The 17,500-nt window shown below is 48.3% G+C and overlaps 1 protein-coding gene across 2 annotated transcripts in view; it reads left to right on the forward strand.

Moving 5' to 3' along the window:
- The window catches only part of agbl4 (AGBL carboxypeptidase 4), a 314,407-nt gene that overhangs the window by 110,823 nt on the left and 186,084 nt on the right, over positions 1 to 17,500 (forward strand). For both annotated transcript variants that reach the window (XM_031574637.1, XM_031574638.1), the window contains exon 4: positions 11,334 to 11,428. In XM_031574637.1, coding sequence (XP_031430497.1) covers positions 11,334 to 11,428 — 95 coding nt within the window. The remainder of the gene's footprint in view (positions 1 to 11,333; positions 11,429 to 17,500) is intronic.

Here is a 17,500-nt window from a genome sequence, read left to right on the forward strand (position 1 = left end):
AAGAGATGAGAGGTGGAGAGAAAAAAAAAGAAAAGAAAAGTGGAGACTAACTGCTGATTAATTAATGAGTCAGTTAGCTGGCAATTGAGGGCTTTGAGGGACCCAGATTGATATTCTTGGGAGAGCGCTAAGCCTCCATCGCCCCGTGCTGATCCGGCAAGGCGCTGGGGGTCGACGTCCCCCGGGGACCCGCACCGAATTAAAAATGTTGACCTGTGACATCACTTCCTGCCAACACAGCACTGCTGTCAGGGCCGTGATGTCCTTGGATCCTCTTGTGTTGTTGGTTGCTGTTGACCCCGCTTTGTTGTTGTATTTTCTTTCTGTCTCTCTCGCTCTCTCTCGGCCTCTCCTCTTTTCCATCCTCTCTCTGGGAATCTATTGGTGCATTATTTTTGTGACTGTTGTTTGGCAGAGAGCGGTCAGTGGGAGAGAGTGGGCATCAGCCACACTGGACTCTCATTAACCTATCCCTCTAACTCTCTCTCTCTGTCCCTCTCTCATCCCTCTGCCTCTCCAACCCTCTCTCTCTCTCTCTCTATCCCTCTCTCTCTATCCCCCTCTCTCTATCCCCCTCTCTCACTCGCTCTCTCTATCCCTCTCTCTCCCTCTCTCTCTGTCCCTCTCTCTCACTCTCTCTCTCATCGCACTCCCTCTCACCACTCTATTTCTCCCTCTCTTTCCCTCTCTTTCTCTCTCTTTTTCTATCTTGCTCTCTATCAGACTCTCTCTCCCTCTATCTATCTCTGACTCCAGTTGGTCCCCTCACTCAGGACTAGTGCCAGTAAACACGCACTGTTTCAGACCCAGCATTGGACACCACTACTGTTACTCTCTGGCCTGACAAACTGCAGAGGTCAAAACTCACCCCACACACCAACTCCAAAACTCAGCATTTACCATCACTGAAAATCAACACACACACACACACACACACACACACACACACACACACACACACACACACACACGCCTCCATCTCTCTCTCTGGCCTATCCACTGGGGCTGCGGAGGCCGGAGTATAGAGGGCCGAGATCTGATGAAAGCTGGAGGGTAAAGGAGGGGGAGGCCGTGAGCGCCTGCTGGCTGCTCCAGAGTGCTCTGTCCTGGGTGGGGTATTTATAGCGTCCACTCCACGGCGGCCCCTCGGAGCCGGTACTTCCCCTCTCTGCCCAGATGCATTATTAATCTCTCTCCGTGACTCACCCTCCAGCCCCGCGGGCTTCCTGGCAAGTGCAGCCTGATCGGCCGAGGCTCCTGTTTGTAATTAATGCACGATTCAGGGTTAAAAATAAATAAATATATAAATAAAATAAACGAATGGGTGAAATGAAGTAGCATATTTTCTTTGATGTCTGTCTGTCTGTCTGTGTGTGTGTGTGTGTGTGTGTGTGTGTGTGTGTGTGTGTGTGTGTGTGTGTGTGTGTGTGTGTGTGTGTGTGTGTGTGTGTGTGTGTGTGTGTGTGTGTGTGTGTGTGTGTGTGTGTGTGTGTGTGTGTGTGTGTGCGGCCAGTAGCTAGATCAGCGGAGGAGGCGCTTGACGTAACCTGCGCTACCCGACACCAGGCGTGCAGAGCAGGGCCAGATTGGCTCCCTCCGAAGCCCATCTGCCTTCTCATAATATCATTGGCGGCAGGCCCGGAGGTCGACAGGATTTGAAGTTCGTGCCGTAGGCTGAAAAGTTTAAACGAGCGCAGATCAGAGAGATAGAGAGGTAGTGTGTGTGTGTGTGTGTGTGAGAGAGAGACAGGGAGAGACAGAAATACAGAGATTGAAGGAGGGAGAGAGAGAGAGAGAGGGAGAGAGAGATGGATGGAAGGAGAAGAGGGAGAAAGAGAGAGAGAAAGTGAAGTGGGGTCACAGGGGAATCTGCTATTGCATAGTGTCACCTTCAGGTCAGCAGGGGATTTGATGTTTTTTTCCTGAGGGGGGTGGGGGGGTGGTGGGGGTACTCAGGATCCTATCAGCCCAGGCAGGTTTCTGTGGAAACATCCCCAATCACCCCACCCCACGCCCCCCCAAAGTGGCCGAGTCCAACACACTGACAGTCGGTGGATCCAGTCAGAGTGGATAAAAATAACCAGCACTGCCGAGCGCTTAGCCCAGGCTTTTCAGTCTGTGTCTGCTCCAAGCCCTTCTGATGGTACACTTCAGCCGTCTCACACACACACACACACAGACACACACACAGACACACACACGCGCGCTCTCAGTCGCTCTCTCACTAAATTCACCCGTTTGTGCTGCTGGCATGTTAGATAATCACACTCAGTCTTGTGCATGGGGGATAAAAATAAACAGGCCAACCAACACGGGATAAATACACAAGATAAATACACGAGCGAGGACGTTTATCATTGGAGGTATATTTAGACTGTATATTTCCATTAGAATGCAGTGGGCCAGGGGCGTGAGGTGAGACTCCAGAAGAGGTAATGCTCCTGGTGACGCCAGTCTCAACCCCTGGTGTTGGGCTGACACATCATGCATGGTCTGGAGATACGACTGTGCTATTGCGTTTGGTCTAGAGCACTGTAGAGTAGAGGAAAACATGAATAATAGCTTATTAATCAGCTTAGATGTATAGATGCCTCTAGATATATGGTTAGAGGTTGTGTTAGACCTCAGAGATGGGATAATAGTTAGGATTATGTAAGTATATGGTCCTGAATTGCTGTTGCACCCTGATAATCAATGTGCTACGCTGTTATATAATAATAACAGTATAATAAGGGGTATATAAGAGCGTTAACTTTATTTTTGTGAAGCCTCAACAATAGCGTTGTCTTTTCCCCATGTTGTTTTTCATCTCAGTGAAGTATATATTCTTTTTTTTAAAGCTTCCTGATGTATTTTATCAAGCTTACCCACATTTACAGGCAGTTTCATGTGGTCATCTACCGTACCCTTCTCTGAATTCAGGGTTGCCTTTGATCTTGGCTCCACGTAGTATTTAGATGTCGGATTGCTTACTTAAGGAGGCGGGTCTGCAGAATATGCCCAACTACAAGTGGAGGAATGTTAATGTATTCGTTTAATTTCATTAACATAACGCCTCAAAACGATCATTACACTCACCGAAAATAGCTGGCATAATAAAGCAATTACTATTTTGAGAGCTCAATTAGCCTACAGTGGCACCTGTTTTTGATGCCGTAATTACAACGCTCACAGGCCCATCCGCGCTGACCTGGCCTGTGGAAAAGAGCTTCAGCACACGGGATGGGTGGGGGTCGCACGGCTGACGGAGAACAAGTGCCCCGGGGGGGGGGGGGGGGGGGGGGGGGGGGGGAACCAGCCAGCAACGAGACATATAGTTTGAGCTCAATAATGTGCATATTGTTTCATTCTGAAATGCATGCACACACATGTGTGCAAAGATCTTAGATAGGAGGAGATGCAGTTATGAGAAAGAAAGGGACAAAGATTGAAGGACAGGAAAGGAGGGGTGAGAGAGAGAGAGAGATGAGTAAGAGAGGGGGACGGGGAGAGAGCTGTGTGAGAGAGGGAGAGAGATGGGTTAGGGAGAGAGAGAGGGAGAGAGAGGGAGTGAGAAAGGGAGAGAGAGAGAGAGGGAGAGAGATGGGTAAGGTAGAGAGAGAGAGAGGGAGAGAGATGGGTAAGGGAGAGATTGGTTTTCATGCCTGGTAGTCAGCAGGCCTGTAAATCTCACAGGAGCGCTGGGGAAGACGGCAGAAGGTTGATAGTCATCCATCACTTCTGACAATTTCACCACTGCACAGTGGCTTGACGGGAGACCCCAAGCAAAGGGAAGGGGAAAAAATGTAGAGAGAGTGGTGTGTGTGTGTGTGTGTCTGTGTGTGTGTGTGTGTGTGTCTGTGTGTGTGTGAGTGTGTGTGAGAGTGAGAGAGAAAGAGAGAGGGCTGGCAGACTGAGCAAATTAACTTTGCAGTGTTTTAAAGCAGGCGAAAGGCCCCTGCGTCTGCACACTCCCTGAATCTGCCTTATTCATCTCTTTATCTCCACGTCTCCAGCACCCAGACTCGCGCCGCAACAAGATGGCTGCCGCCCTGTGCGTCGGGTGTCTCGTCATTTACCCCCCGCCCCGTCTGCTGGCAGCAAACAGACCTGTTGGAGCCCCCGACGCCCTCCCAGGGCCCTTTAAATCATGGACGAGGGACAGGGGTGGGGTGGGTTGGGGTGGGGTGGGGTGTATGTGTGTGTGGGGGGGTGGCAGCAGTTAAATGATTCACAGGAACGAATGAACAAATATAAATGGCAGGTCTCCTGTGAGGGCCTGTGATTGCTCTTCATCTGAGGAGTTCCTCTGCCAAGGTGAATATGGAAAGAAGGAGGCTGTCAGTACGCATCACTCTCCTCGTATCTACATGCACTGTCCTGTGTGGTGGAGGACATCAGAGAGAGAAAGAGAGAGAGAAAGAGAGGGATAGAGAGAGGAGCAGAGATAGAGGGAGGAGTGAGCGAAGGTGGGATAGAGAGACATAACCAGAGAGAGAGAGAGGGAGGAGCAAGGGAGAGTGAGAGTAAGAAGGAGGGATGTAAAAAGGGAGAGAGAGAGGAGTTGAAGGCGAGGGATGTTCTGCGTGTGCGAATCTTATAGAATCTCCTCGACCTGTGTGTGTGCGTGTGTATGTGCGTGTGTGTGTGTGTGTGTGTGTGAACATGTGTGAGTGTGTGTGTGTGTGTGTGTGTGTGTGTGTGTGTGTGTGTGTGTGTGTGTGTGTGTGTGTGTGTGTGTGTGTGTGTGTGCATGTGTGTGTGTGTGTGTGTGTGTGTGTGTGTGTGTGTGTGTGTGTGTGTGTGTTTTTCTACTATCCGTCTTAAAGATTTCAGCACGAGAGAAATGAAGAGGAGCCTAATAAAGAGACTGCGGTGCGCCCAGCATGCGTCTGAGGCGGCGGGGACTTATTGCCTGCGAGCGTGTGTGTGTGTGTGTGTGTGTGTGTGTGTGTGTGTGTGTGTGTGTGTGGACTTATTGCCTGCGAGCTGTCCAAACTCTCTGTCAATTAAACCAGGGGAGGCAGCCCAGTTGTTTTCATATCCGCGGAGGCGTGCAGCAGCATGGAGACAAGGATATACACACACATAAACACACACACACACACACACACACACACACTTACATATGCATACACACACACAATCACACATGCAAACATATGTACACACATGTACGTAGACACACACACACACACACATGGTTACACATCTGCTCACATGCACACACAGCCACACACACACACACACACACACTCATAGTAAGATACATGCATATATACACAATTGCAAATACATGTTGGCCCAACTCTCCACTCTTCTCTGACGTGCCAGACCAAAACATGGTCAGTGTGGTTTATCTTCATCCCTTCAGTGTTGTGGATTTGTGTAGACTCAGCTTCATTGTGTGATGCACACAGAAAGGATTGTTAGCTAATGGGAGGTTTTCTACCTGGCTGTGTGTGTGTGTGTGTGTGTGTGTGTGTGTGTGTGTGTAAGAGGAAAAGTGTGGGCCCCATCGCCTTCATTGTTTTCAGGAGTTTTTTAGCCCGACTGTCAGTTCCTTGGAAGAAGGAGGGCTAATTAAACTGGTCTTCCCACAATGAAGTAATAGATTGCCTTTCACAACAGCCCAAAGTGCCAACTTCCTGGTTCCTCCGCTGTAATGAAAGATCCCCATACAAAAGGCAGTGAATGCCTTACCAAACAAAGGATCTCCGGGCTGCTTAAAAAAAGACTGTCACCCACTCCTGAAATCTGATATCTTTGAAACCGGCTTTTTTTTAATCATTTCTTTTTCCTATTTTTTTTTTTTTAAGGTGGTCAGGTTTTTTTAAAAATGTTTTTGGGGGGGTAGAGGGTGGGAAGGAATTAAATTCTGACATTTAACGGCTGGCCCCTGGGATCAATAGGACTTGGCTGGTTTGAGTTTCTCACTTTTCTGCCATTTGATTCTGAGGAAGATGCCGTCTCACGACAAAACAGGAAGAGCGCGCGCGCGAGAGAGAGTTCTTTTTAATGCCGGTTCTTTATTTCCTCATTCTGTTGCCCCTGACTATGGTCTCTGGTGGGGGCGGGGTGGGGGGTTTGAGTATGTCAGGGGCCATGGAATGGCTGTAATATCTGAGCCCTGAGCTCCTGACCTCCCCCCAAGAGGGCCGTGACCTTTGTGTGACACCAGCAGCTGGTGGCGTCTTGCATGTCAGCCTCTGCCCCCCACACACCCACGCCCCCCACAACGGTCCCCCTCTCTCTCTCCTCCTTCAGATACGATTCATGGCCCTTTTTATGGGGGTGAGGCTCAGCACAGCGCTCACCTTCACACACGCAAGGTTAGGACGAGGTCAGCCTTATGTTGCTATGAATGCTCCAAACCACATCAGGCAAAGTACCCCCGCCCCCCCAACCCCCACTCCCTCCCTCACCAGTGTCCTCCCCCACCTTACCTGCCTCAGGGAACACCTCCACCCCAACCCCCCAGCTGCAGGGGCAGTGGTATAGGACTTCATACTATAAACGTTCTAAAACACTGTGTGAGTCAAATAGCATTTGATGTGGAACAGTGTTGTGGTTGTTGTGATAATCAAATGATATTAGTTGGGGTTTGTTGTTGTTACTGATAAATATGTCAGTTCCTTTATCCTCCGCCCGTACTCAGTGCTGGCGGTGAGAGCCAAACCTGCCTGTATGTGTGTATGCATGTGTGTATGTGCGTGTGTGCGTGTGTGTGTGTGTGTGTGTGTGTGTGTGTGTGTGTGTGGAGGGAGGGGAGCGGAGCTGGAAGTGTTTTGGCTGCGCTCCGCAAGCCTGTCGGCTGATCAAAGGCTGCAGGGGAGGAGCAGGTCGGCTGCCACCAGCAATCAGCTCAGGTGTCTGGGGGGACAGAGAAGAGCGGCTTGGGGGTGGGGTGGGGTGGGGGGGGCTATTCAGAGGCAGGAAGCTGTGACTCTCTGTTCCCCAATGTAGACACCACTTAACCCCTACACACACCATCCTTGACCCTGGGGTCAGCCTGGACTCAGCGATGAATGGTCCCCTCCCACTCTACTCCAGTATCAGCATGTATATCCACTCACGACTGCATGTGAAGTGTAACGCGTTCCGTGAACAGGCGCCTACTTTTGTCCGAGCAAATCTCACCTCAGCTGGGGTTGCATTATTTATGAGTGTTGCTCCACGTGGAAATGGTCTCTTAAATATTTCAGCGTTGCTTTTCCTGGGAGTCAGACTTCTGCTGCAGATCGATTGGTATCAAAAGGCACCATTTGCCCCCAAACGCTGTTTGACACGGAGCTATTTTAGTGGGAGAGTCCTGTCTAGGTTATTTCAGCCCACGAGCACTCACAGTGTTTTTCCCTCCTTTTTTCCCTTGAGTGGAGGTCAGGAGAGAGGTAAGGGGGATGTGTGACAGGCCTCATGTCCACAGCCCCCCCTCCCCACACACATACACACACACACACACGCACAAACTCTTCTCTCTTCTCTCCGTGACTCACACCCACTCACACATTCCATCACATTTCATTACTCATGATGATTATTTTTATGCAGAGCTAACCTTGAAGAACATACGTAGTGACCGTGACTTTTGGTTATTGCTGCAGATGTCACATTAGTACTGCACAGAGGATGTCTGCTAGACTGGGAAGTTTTCTGTCATGTGCGACCTGAACTCGCTGACTGTATTCTTCTTTTAAGAACATCCTGACCATGATACAGACCTTGTTTTAATTATTTTCTGTACAAAACAATTACGCAGTCTGGCATTTTTCTGATTCAGTGAAACGTTACAAAATCAACAATCATTTCGGAATCAGTAACAAAATCTTCTAAAGTAGAGTAGTCTTGCTTCAGCTAAAAGATACCACTAGTGCAGGACTTTTTCATCTTTTCCTTAAAAAAATGTATGTAAGTAAAGGAATGGTACAAAAAAAACTCTTGATATCAAAATGGATATCCTTTTATTTAGGTAATTTATTTTCCACCTAGCGCACCTCAGCCAACAGATTCCTCCATTTTCCATGCCATAGGCGATTTGTCTGCACAAGAAGCACCTGGTGCGCTCCAGCTCTGGCTGCGGTGCTGATTGAGAGGGAGGTTGACACGTCGCATCGAAATGACATCTCCGACAGCCTGGATGTTAATCTGTTCTTACCGCTCTATCTGTAATTAAATTTCCAGGACAGCTCTTGTCTTGCTCGCACTGGAAGACTGCTCCCAAATTGGTCCTTGGTGTAGACACAATGTTTTTAACAAGCACAGGGGTGGGAGTGGAGGGGGGGTTGGAGGTGTGTGGGGGTGATGTGCGAGGTGTGGGGGGCTCAGATGGGTCTTGGGCTGGGGTGGTGGGGGAGGGGGGGGGGGGGGGGAGTGGGGGTGATGTGCGGGGTGTGGGGGGCTCAGATGGGTCTTGGGCTGGGGTGGTGGGGGAGGGGGGGTTGGAGGTGTGTGGGGGTGATGTGCGGGGTGTGGGGGGCTCAGATGGGTCTTGGGCTGGGGTGGTGGGGGAGGGGGGGGGGGGGGGGGGAGTTCGAATGAGTGCCATCTGAGACGAGGGGGCTACAAGCACATGCCACACAATACTGTTGATGAGCTGCAGAAAAGAAAAAAAGAGCCACCAATTTCACCCGCTTTTTCGCCTCTCACCTTCATCTAATTTCCCATTTGCACCGATGATGAGGCCAGCTAGCCGATGGGATATCCACGCCGGCTGATTAGCACCGTAAGCCTTTTGGTATTTCAGCAGCGCCCACTCTATGTGTAGGCGTGGTTAAGAGCCCATAAGAGACATGCTCAACCTAAAGGGACTGCGTGTAGCAGGTGCTTAATGTAGCCAAACTCGTTTGTCTTGCGGTAAGCATAACGGAGGGTTATGTGTCGTTGTACATTTTTGAGCAGACACTGCAAGAGTTGCAACAGTTGTCTCAGTGAATGCAGTGTGTGACATGAAAACAAAAATGGCAGCGTCTTTTGAATGCATTTTAAGTGAATTTCAGTCACGGATGGATCAGACAAGTGCACACACAGTACTGGAAGTGTGTATGTAGGCAACAAATACGATAGGATCGATGAGGTGGCTGCAGCCCGCCGTTTAACGAGGCTTGTGCTAAAGATACCCCTTCCCAAGAGCGAGGGGACACCCTTGTGCCCCCACTCCCACATTTAAAGCCTCTCCGTTATCCAGTGTGGAGCGGAGAGACCAGGGAGAGACCAGGGAGAGACCAGGGAGAGATAAAGGGAGAGGGGAGAGGGAGAAGGAGTATCGGAGGAAGGCCACATCGTCACCATCAGCAGCATCCACCTCGCAACGCTGCACCCTCCTCTCCCCTCCTCTCCCCTCCTCTCCCTCCTCTCACCTGGCCAGAGAGATTAGAGATGCAGTCGTCACTAATGAAGACAACAACAATAAGAACATTAACAATCATAATAATTAGTAGGCAGTAGTGATATCGGAATGGATGAGAGAGGATAGAAAGGTGTGTGTGTATGTGTGTGTGTGTGTGTGTGTGTGTGTGTGTGTGTGTGTGCGTGCTGGGAAGGTTGGGTGGGTTGGTGTGTGTGTGTGTGTGTGTGTGTGTGTTTGTGTGTGTGTGTGTGTGTGTGTGTGCGTGCTGGGAAGGTTGGGTGGGTTGGTGTGTGTGCGTGTGTGCGTGTGTGTGTGTGTGTGTGTGCATGCGTGCGTATGCCGGAGGACGGGGCTGAAAGTAGGCTGGCAACAGATGTGCGGGGCAGTAGAGAGTAATTGAAATGCCAGCAGCAATGGTCTTATCTCCACGGTACAGGAGCTTGCTGCCCGTCTGAACATCAGTTAAATGTCATTTTACCTAAGTCTGAATCAGGCCCTGCTGCACCCCCCCACCCCCCCCCACCCACCCCCCATCTCCTCTAACGGAGAGAGAGAGAGAGAGAGAGAGAGAGAGAAAGGGAGAGAGGGCGGTGAGAAGGAGAGGAAGAGGGGAGTGTAATAAGATTTCAGCAGCACACTGTTAACTTTCACCACCTGGACTTAGCTGGTAATTTGATATGGTCCAGCAATAGGAGTCATTTACTGCTGTGGTGATATTATTATACCTCATTATTTATATATTTAGTCCTCTCTCTCTCTGTATTCCCCTTTTTTCTTTTCCCTTTTTTACCTCTTCACCTGATCCTAATCAAAAATCCTGGAAGTGGGGGGAGCAGGGAGGGATGGAGAAAGGGAAGGTTGCTGGAATTGATGGAGGTAGTGGCTAGTGTGTGTCTGTGTGTGTGTGTGTGTGTGTGTGTGGGTGTGTGTGTGTGTGTGTGAATGTGTGAGTGTGTGTTTCTCTGTGTGTGTGTGTGTGTGAGCGTGAGTGTCTGAGTGTGTGTGTCTGTGTGTGTGTGTGTGTGGGGGTGCTGCTGGACTGGTACTGGGGCCTTGCGCAGTTTTCTGGGAAAGCATGTGGCATTCCTCATCCAGGCGTGAGCGTGGGGGTTTGCGAGCGCCAAGCTGGCTCTCCGGTGCCGCGTCCGCTCCAGCATTCTCATCTGTTTGGCCTCAGTCTCTCCCGGCGCCGGTGCATTTTTATCTGCCCACAGATATGTATATTCCAGGAGGGATTTATTTTTATCTGTTAGCCGCAGCATGTTGTTTTTCCTGCACACCCCTCTCTCTCCCTCTCCCCCTCTCGCTGTCTCCCTGTCGGTGCTGCATGCTGGCGAATCCGATTAATAGTGCAGGCGTGTGGGAGACAGAGGATGCTTTGCAGAGGAATGTGCATTTCACCGGAGGCTCATCAAGTGGGGGCCGCTTCACTTTTATTTTCACTCAGCCTTTTTTCCAGTTCTTTTTTTTTTTTGTCCCTCGTTTGTTCCCGTAGCCCTTGGTATCTCCTTTTAAGTATGCCTCCAATCAGACTCTGTCTCATCACGCTATCAGTAAGCATCAGGTTATCAGGAAATGTTTCGACTCAGATGGAGTTATCTCTCGTAGGGCCCTCCGACTCCGTCCTTGTGATGTTACTTTGTGCCGCTGATTGTACTGTGACTGTTGATTGACAGGTCTTTGGAAATAACCTAAAGTTCCCCAAATATCAATTCCATGGCAAACTGACATCTCATTTGGGCCGGTTATTTATATACCAACCCACTTACTTTCTTTGAAGATCCAGTGCTTCTTTTCCTACTGCAATAACAACACATTCAGTCAGAAGTTAGTGTTTGGTGTTAGCTCAAAGATAAATACTGCTGCAGAAGTTAGTGTTTGGTGTTAGCTCAAAGCTAAATACTGCTGCAGAAGTTAGTGTTTGGTGTTAGCTCAAAGCTAAATACTGCTGCAGAAGTTAGTGTTTAGTGTTAGCTCAAAGCTAAATACTGCTGCATTTGTTTTTCAGAGGGTGATCTTCAACATTGTGAACTTCAGCAAAACCAAGAGCCTGTATAGAGATGGGATGTCACCCGTGGTGAAGTCAACAAGTCGGCCAAAATGGTAAGTCCCCGTATCACAGAGTCTTTATAGCATAGATACAGTGTGTGCATCAGCGGCATCAAGATTCTCAAGACATCCTCAGCCCGTAAGGATATGGAGTTCCTACTCAAGACATCCTCAGCCCGTAAGGATATGGAGTTCCTACTCAAGACATCCTCAACCCGTAAGGATATGGAGTTCCTACTCAAGACATCCTCAGCCCATACAGATATGGAGTTCCTACTCAAGACATCCTCAGCCCATACAGATATGGAGTTCCTACTTAATCTCACTTTTCACTTTGTTCAGAGTTTGAGTGTTTATTTTTTGCAGAGTTATTTTCGTGTGTAGACCCTTTGCCGTGTATGAATGTTTTCTCAATTTATTTTCAAAAAACAGACTTCACCACTTTCTTTCTGTATGAAAAAACCTTCTGTTTGATGTTGCGGATGAGCGGGCAGTCTTACCAGTGAAATGTTTGTTACCATGACGATGATTGCCCAGAATGGAGGGCAGTGATGCTGGTACTGATTAGTGGATTATGTGCGATTATCAGCTGGCCCAGTGGAGGTGTGTGTGTGTGTGTGTGTGTGTGTGTGTGCGTGTGTGAGGGAGCGGGGAGATGGTTTATGCTGTGTCGGAAAACTCCCTCTCTCACTCAGCCTCACCCCTGCAAGGTTGTGTTTAAAATACAGAGTGAGAGGCTTAAAGAGGAACCCAAATGTAGAGACACAGGAACTTGAAAGGAAGGTACTCTGTGTGCTAAAAATACACTTCTCTTCTGGATGGTTCCAACCCACTCACTTCTAATGTCTCCATTTGCCACATTGATTTAAGATAAAGATCAAGTCAGGGCTTTGATGTATGCTTTCAGTCGTACGTTCTATGTGATGTGCACAGTTCACTGCAGGATTATACTGTGTCCAATTTGGCAAGAGGTTTCCTTCTATGTATGTGTGTGTGTCTGTAACAGAGATGTGTGCGTGTGTGTGTGTGTGTGTGTGTGTGTGTGTGTGTGTGTGTGTGTGTGTGTTTTGCATATGTGTTGGACGCCTGAAAAGATCTATAACCTCTTTGGATCTGTGATAACTTGTGAAAGTTGGAAATAGCACTCTCCCCACCTCACACACTCTCACACACACACACACACACACACACACACACACACACACACACACACACACACACACACACACGTGCGCGCACACAGACACACATACACAAGTTCACTCACACAGACACAACAAGACACATAGACACGCACACCACTCGTTCCCACCTATCACAGCCAATCAGCGTGAAGAGTGTGGATCGCAGCGCTGATGCGTCCAGGGGCATTTGCATGTGAGCGGTTGGATCGTGGTGTGACGGCTGTCGGGGGTAATGGGCAGAGACCGCCAGAGACAGGTGTGGTGCCGCCGCGTCGTCCACCTGCCACAGCGGAGAACGCCTGCCTGCCTGCGTGTGTGTGTGTGTGTGTGTGTGTGTGTGTGTGTGTCTGTGTGTGTGCGTGTGTGCGTGTGCGTGTGTGTGTGGACGGACTCACCGGGTTGGGTAGGGTTGAGCTACGTGGCGCCAGCAGCAGCCGTGGTGGCGGCTTTTCATAGGCGGCGGAGCACAGCCGTCCGACGGGAGCGCTGACATCTGTCACGAGTCGATCAAGGGCAGCCATCACAAACGGCTGGCATCTGCCGGGATGGAGCCGCTGACGGCTGCAGACTCTGTGCTGCCGCAGCCTAATGGGAGAAGACAATTAGGTGTGGAAGCCAGACGACTGCTGCAGACTTCTGTGACATTTCCATCTTTGTTTCGGGCTTTTTGTTGTTTTTTTTTCTCTCCTGGGATTGGATCCTCTGTGCCATTGACATTATTTTGTTCCATGTAAGATTTATTCAGAAATAAACTGTGGCTAAACTTTTAGTTTTTTTTTTTTTAATTATTTACAGATTCAGCTCAACACAAGGAGTAATGGATATATTTGATTTTAGCATTTGACAGGGAGCTTACACTGTATATGGTTTATATGTATTCTACACATATGCACACATCTTCTATATATCACACAAAGATACAGTTAGTGTTGATAAGCAGAAGACACGGCCATGTTTCAAAAGCTGCACTGCCAACAAAATCTGCTAATGGAGTTTCAGTCCATGGAGTTTTAATCTTAGTAGAAGTAGGAAACGAGTGGATGGAGGACACACTGGTGCCGCGTGCCTTCTGCGTGGGCCGAATTGAAGTGTTAATGGCGGATGTTGACCAGACGGCCTGCTGACCCAGACCTCAGTGAGAGCAGGGTGTCATTGCAGTGTGGTGAACTTGCACAGAGGACAGAGAGTAGTGAAGATGGCAGCCGTGTCCCTGTTGAGTTCTCTCTCTCTCTCCTGTTTTCTGCAATTATAGAGGTGTGAATAATGGCTAAGCCCCCTACCAACACCCCACCGCTTGCACACAAGCGCGCGCACACACACACACACACACACACACACACACACACACACACACACACACACACACACACACACACACACACACGAACACACACACACACACACACACACACACACACACACACACACACACACACACACACACACACACACACACACACATACATGCACACACCATGCGTAATTGCTGTGCACGAGGGGAGGACAAAATGTGCGTCTTTTATTAAATTGTGTGTGAAACATAAGTGAACTCCGGTCAAAATGAATTTTCCCAGTCAGGAGGAAACTAATGTGGTCCTGAACTACTTTAGCAGGGAGGATAAACAATTATTAAGTGTTGTCAGGAGAGTAGGAAGTATCTCTCCCGCTTCACTGCTACAGGTGTACGCCAGGAAAGGGGTTGGACCTGTCATCTAGCAGCACGGCACACGGCAGCCGCTTCATATCCTCCTAAATAACGTTTCCACCCTGATTTTAGTTACATTTACATATTAGTCTTCATTTCAAAGTACATGTTAGCTCCTTTGCACCACAAGCCGTGTAAGTGCTGATTGAATCCGTAGGAAATTACATTACATCACTGTTCATCACTAATGCTTTCTGTCATTGATTATTCTACCTGGGAATTGAACCCGAGGCTTTGGAGTTGTCAGTGCCATGGTTTAGCAGTGTAACATTTCCTGCTGGTGTTTCAGATCAAACGCACCACCTCCAGCTCTGTCAGAGAATGATCAGTGTTTGCATACCGTGTTTTAATATACCCTTTTTTGTATTTGATGTTTAGTTTTTATGTGAAATTGCCTCCAAGGGAATAAGTCAGTCTGACTTATCCCTCAGATTGTCCATGTAAATCTACAAAGCGAATCAACAATCATCCTGTGGCCATACCCGTCGAGTAACACTAGCTCTTGTGAAGTTGTAAGATTTCCTTCTCAGGGTTCACGGCCTCTCCGTAGCGCTGCTGCACCTGTTCTAATCTAGCGTGAAATACAATCCTCCTCTCCTTTTAAAGGTGCTTTCAATCTGCATACAGGGAGAGGGAACAATCTAATCAGCCCGGCCCAGGCAGGCCCAGACTCAGGCGGTTCTGGGGGGGGGGCTGGGTAGGTGTGTATGGGGGGGGGGGGGGGGTGCAGGCGGACTCCTATTTTTCTGCTCTCCTTCCTTCGCCTTCCATCATCGGCACAAAGCGGAGCAGGCACAAAACTAGTAATGTCTCTTTGACAAGCACAGATATGGAATAAATAAAGCATATGGCGACAGCTTTGACTGTCTGATCCAGCCCCTATATGCACGATGGGATAAAGAGAAAGAGAATGACAGTGAGCGAGAGGGAGAGAGAGAGAGAGAGAGAGAGAGAGAGAGAGAGAGAGAGAGTTAGGCAGACAGAGAGAGAAAAGTAGGAAGGAGGTGGTGGGTGAGGGAGGTGAGTGTGAGGTGAGGGTGTGTGTGTGTGTGTGTGTGTTTGGCGGTGGGGTGGGGTGAATAGATTGCTTTTGCTGTATTTATCAGTAGAAAAGTCACTTTTAACCCAGAAGTTGAAACCTTTATCTCTATCTGCAGAAAGCCATTCTTCCTCGGGGCGCTGGCGTTTGAGACTGGGGGCTAGGCTCAGCTTCCCCGATGAGGGACAGCAATCAGATTAAAGCACATTGCCAAGTGCAGGGCTCCCGCCCCGCCCCAGCACCCCACAGTCATTAGGGGAGATAGACAGCTGTGTTTACTGCCCCTTACAGGAAGCCAGGAGGGGCCAGGTGATGGGGGTGGTGGTGGTGGTGGGGGGGGGTTGGTATCCTGTGGTGTGAGGCGACATAGCTCTCGGAATGGATGCTACGCCACATTTTGACACCCCAGTGTATTGGGATCTCATCTATATCAAAGTGGAAAAACAAAGAAGAAAAAACACACGAGATGAGTGGCCTTCTGTGGCTGTTATTTGTGAAGGGCATCAGGGTTCAGTTTTCCCCATTTCCCTAGTGTTGTTTGTTGTTGGATAAGTCCTCTGTCTCTCTAATGAACTTAGGTCACCCCTGAAGGCTGAGGTAGTTCATCTTACAGTGTGCTTGCCTGAGTGTGTATGTATGCGTGATGTGTTTGTCTGCCAAGTTATAAGGATATGTAGAGCAAATCCCAGAGCCTTAGAATTCATTTTGCCTGGTTCTAGACATCATCAGGACCATCCTGCCAGGATGCTCCAGTCCTCTTGATCTCCTCCCGTCTTCAGGCAACAGATCTCCTCCAATCTTCACTCTCAGTCTGTAGTTCTCCATCAGAAGATTCAGTGTCCTGACCTTCAGTCTCTTGATTTCCTACCATCCTCAAAATCTTGATCCCCTCCAAACTTCAGTCTTAGTCTTAAGTCTTTAGGCTTCAGTCGTCAGTCTTCGATCTCCAGGCTCCTGATCTTCTCCTGTCTTCATGCCCAGTGTTTAGTTCTTCATCAGTCTTCAGTCTCTTGATTCCCTCCTTTCTTCAATCTTAATCTTTTAAATCTTTTCTAGTCATTAGAATCAGTCTCCTGGTCTACTCCAATCTTCAGTCTAGGGGTGGGCGATATGACCAAAATCTTCTATCACGGTATTTGTAATTTTATATCACGGTTACGGTATATATCACGGTTTATTATACGTAAGGTGGCCAGATTTGGGTTTTTGAAAAAGAGGACACTTCAGCGGTGGCGAAATGTGTCCACAGACATTTATGTATTGACCCTTAAGAACACTAAGGTGCAGAAACAATACTGCCTCAATAGGCTATTGGCCTAAGCAATAGTGGCCAGCATCCATTGGATCTTTAAATAGTCAAATAAAAGCAAAGTGTATGTAAAAAAAAAAAAAGAAAAAGGAAAAATCTTTCTGTGGCATTTAGTCCAGTGCTTATGTTTCAGTGGTTCTATTAATGTACTTTCAAAAGATAACTCAAGTGTTAAAACTTTCTTTTCAATGTGTGTCCATATGTTAACGCAATAATGATGAGATATTTTCTTTATATAGCCACATATTAAAATAAAAAAATTAAGAAGTTGGCCATTACACATAGACATATATACATAGACGCTCCAGTGACCGCCTCAGCCCGTTGCTGCGACGTGCTAACGTGATGACGAGGTGATGACTGGTCTGTAAACAGACGCGAGTAAATGATGGAGCTGCAGTTTTTTTGGATAAAAAGCACTATAGATAGCGTTTATATTTCTCAACCGATTTCCCTGAGTCGTTTTTATATTCAAGGGTTTATGATCTACGTGGAGTACCAAAAAAATTATTACTTAGAATCTCGTTGGTTTGGCCGTAATCGCCGTTGACATACATACATGTATATGATAATCGCTGCTAGACGCTCACTGTTCTTGTGCTCTCACAGCTCATTCACTTTGAAATACTGAAAAATAAATGCCTACACTAGACACTTTTCAGTCCATATTTGTCAGTATATTGAATCTTGCCCAACAGTCGAGGATTACTCAACAAGTAGGCATGATAGTCCTTGCAGGTTATGTGCTTAAAAATTGTACTGGGTATCGTATTATACGGCTCTTCAGAATGTTCAAAAAAGTTCCGTTGATTTGAATGGGCCACCCCAACGTTCGCAGGTCTGTAATTTCTTTATTTTCACTGCTGCGAAAATGTAAGGACCGCTGACC

The sequence above is a fragment of the Clupea harengus genome, chromosome 10, assembly GCF_900700415.2.
Source record: "Clupea harengus chromosome 10, Ch_v2.0.2, whole genome shotgun sequence".
NCBI classification, from domain to species: Eukaryota; Metazoa; Chordata; class Actinopteri; order Clupeiformes; family Clupeidae; genus Clupea; species Clupea harengus.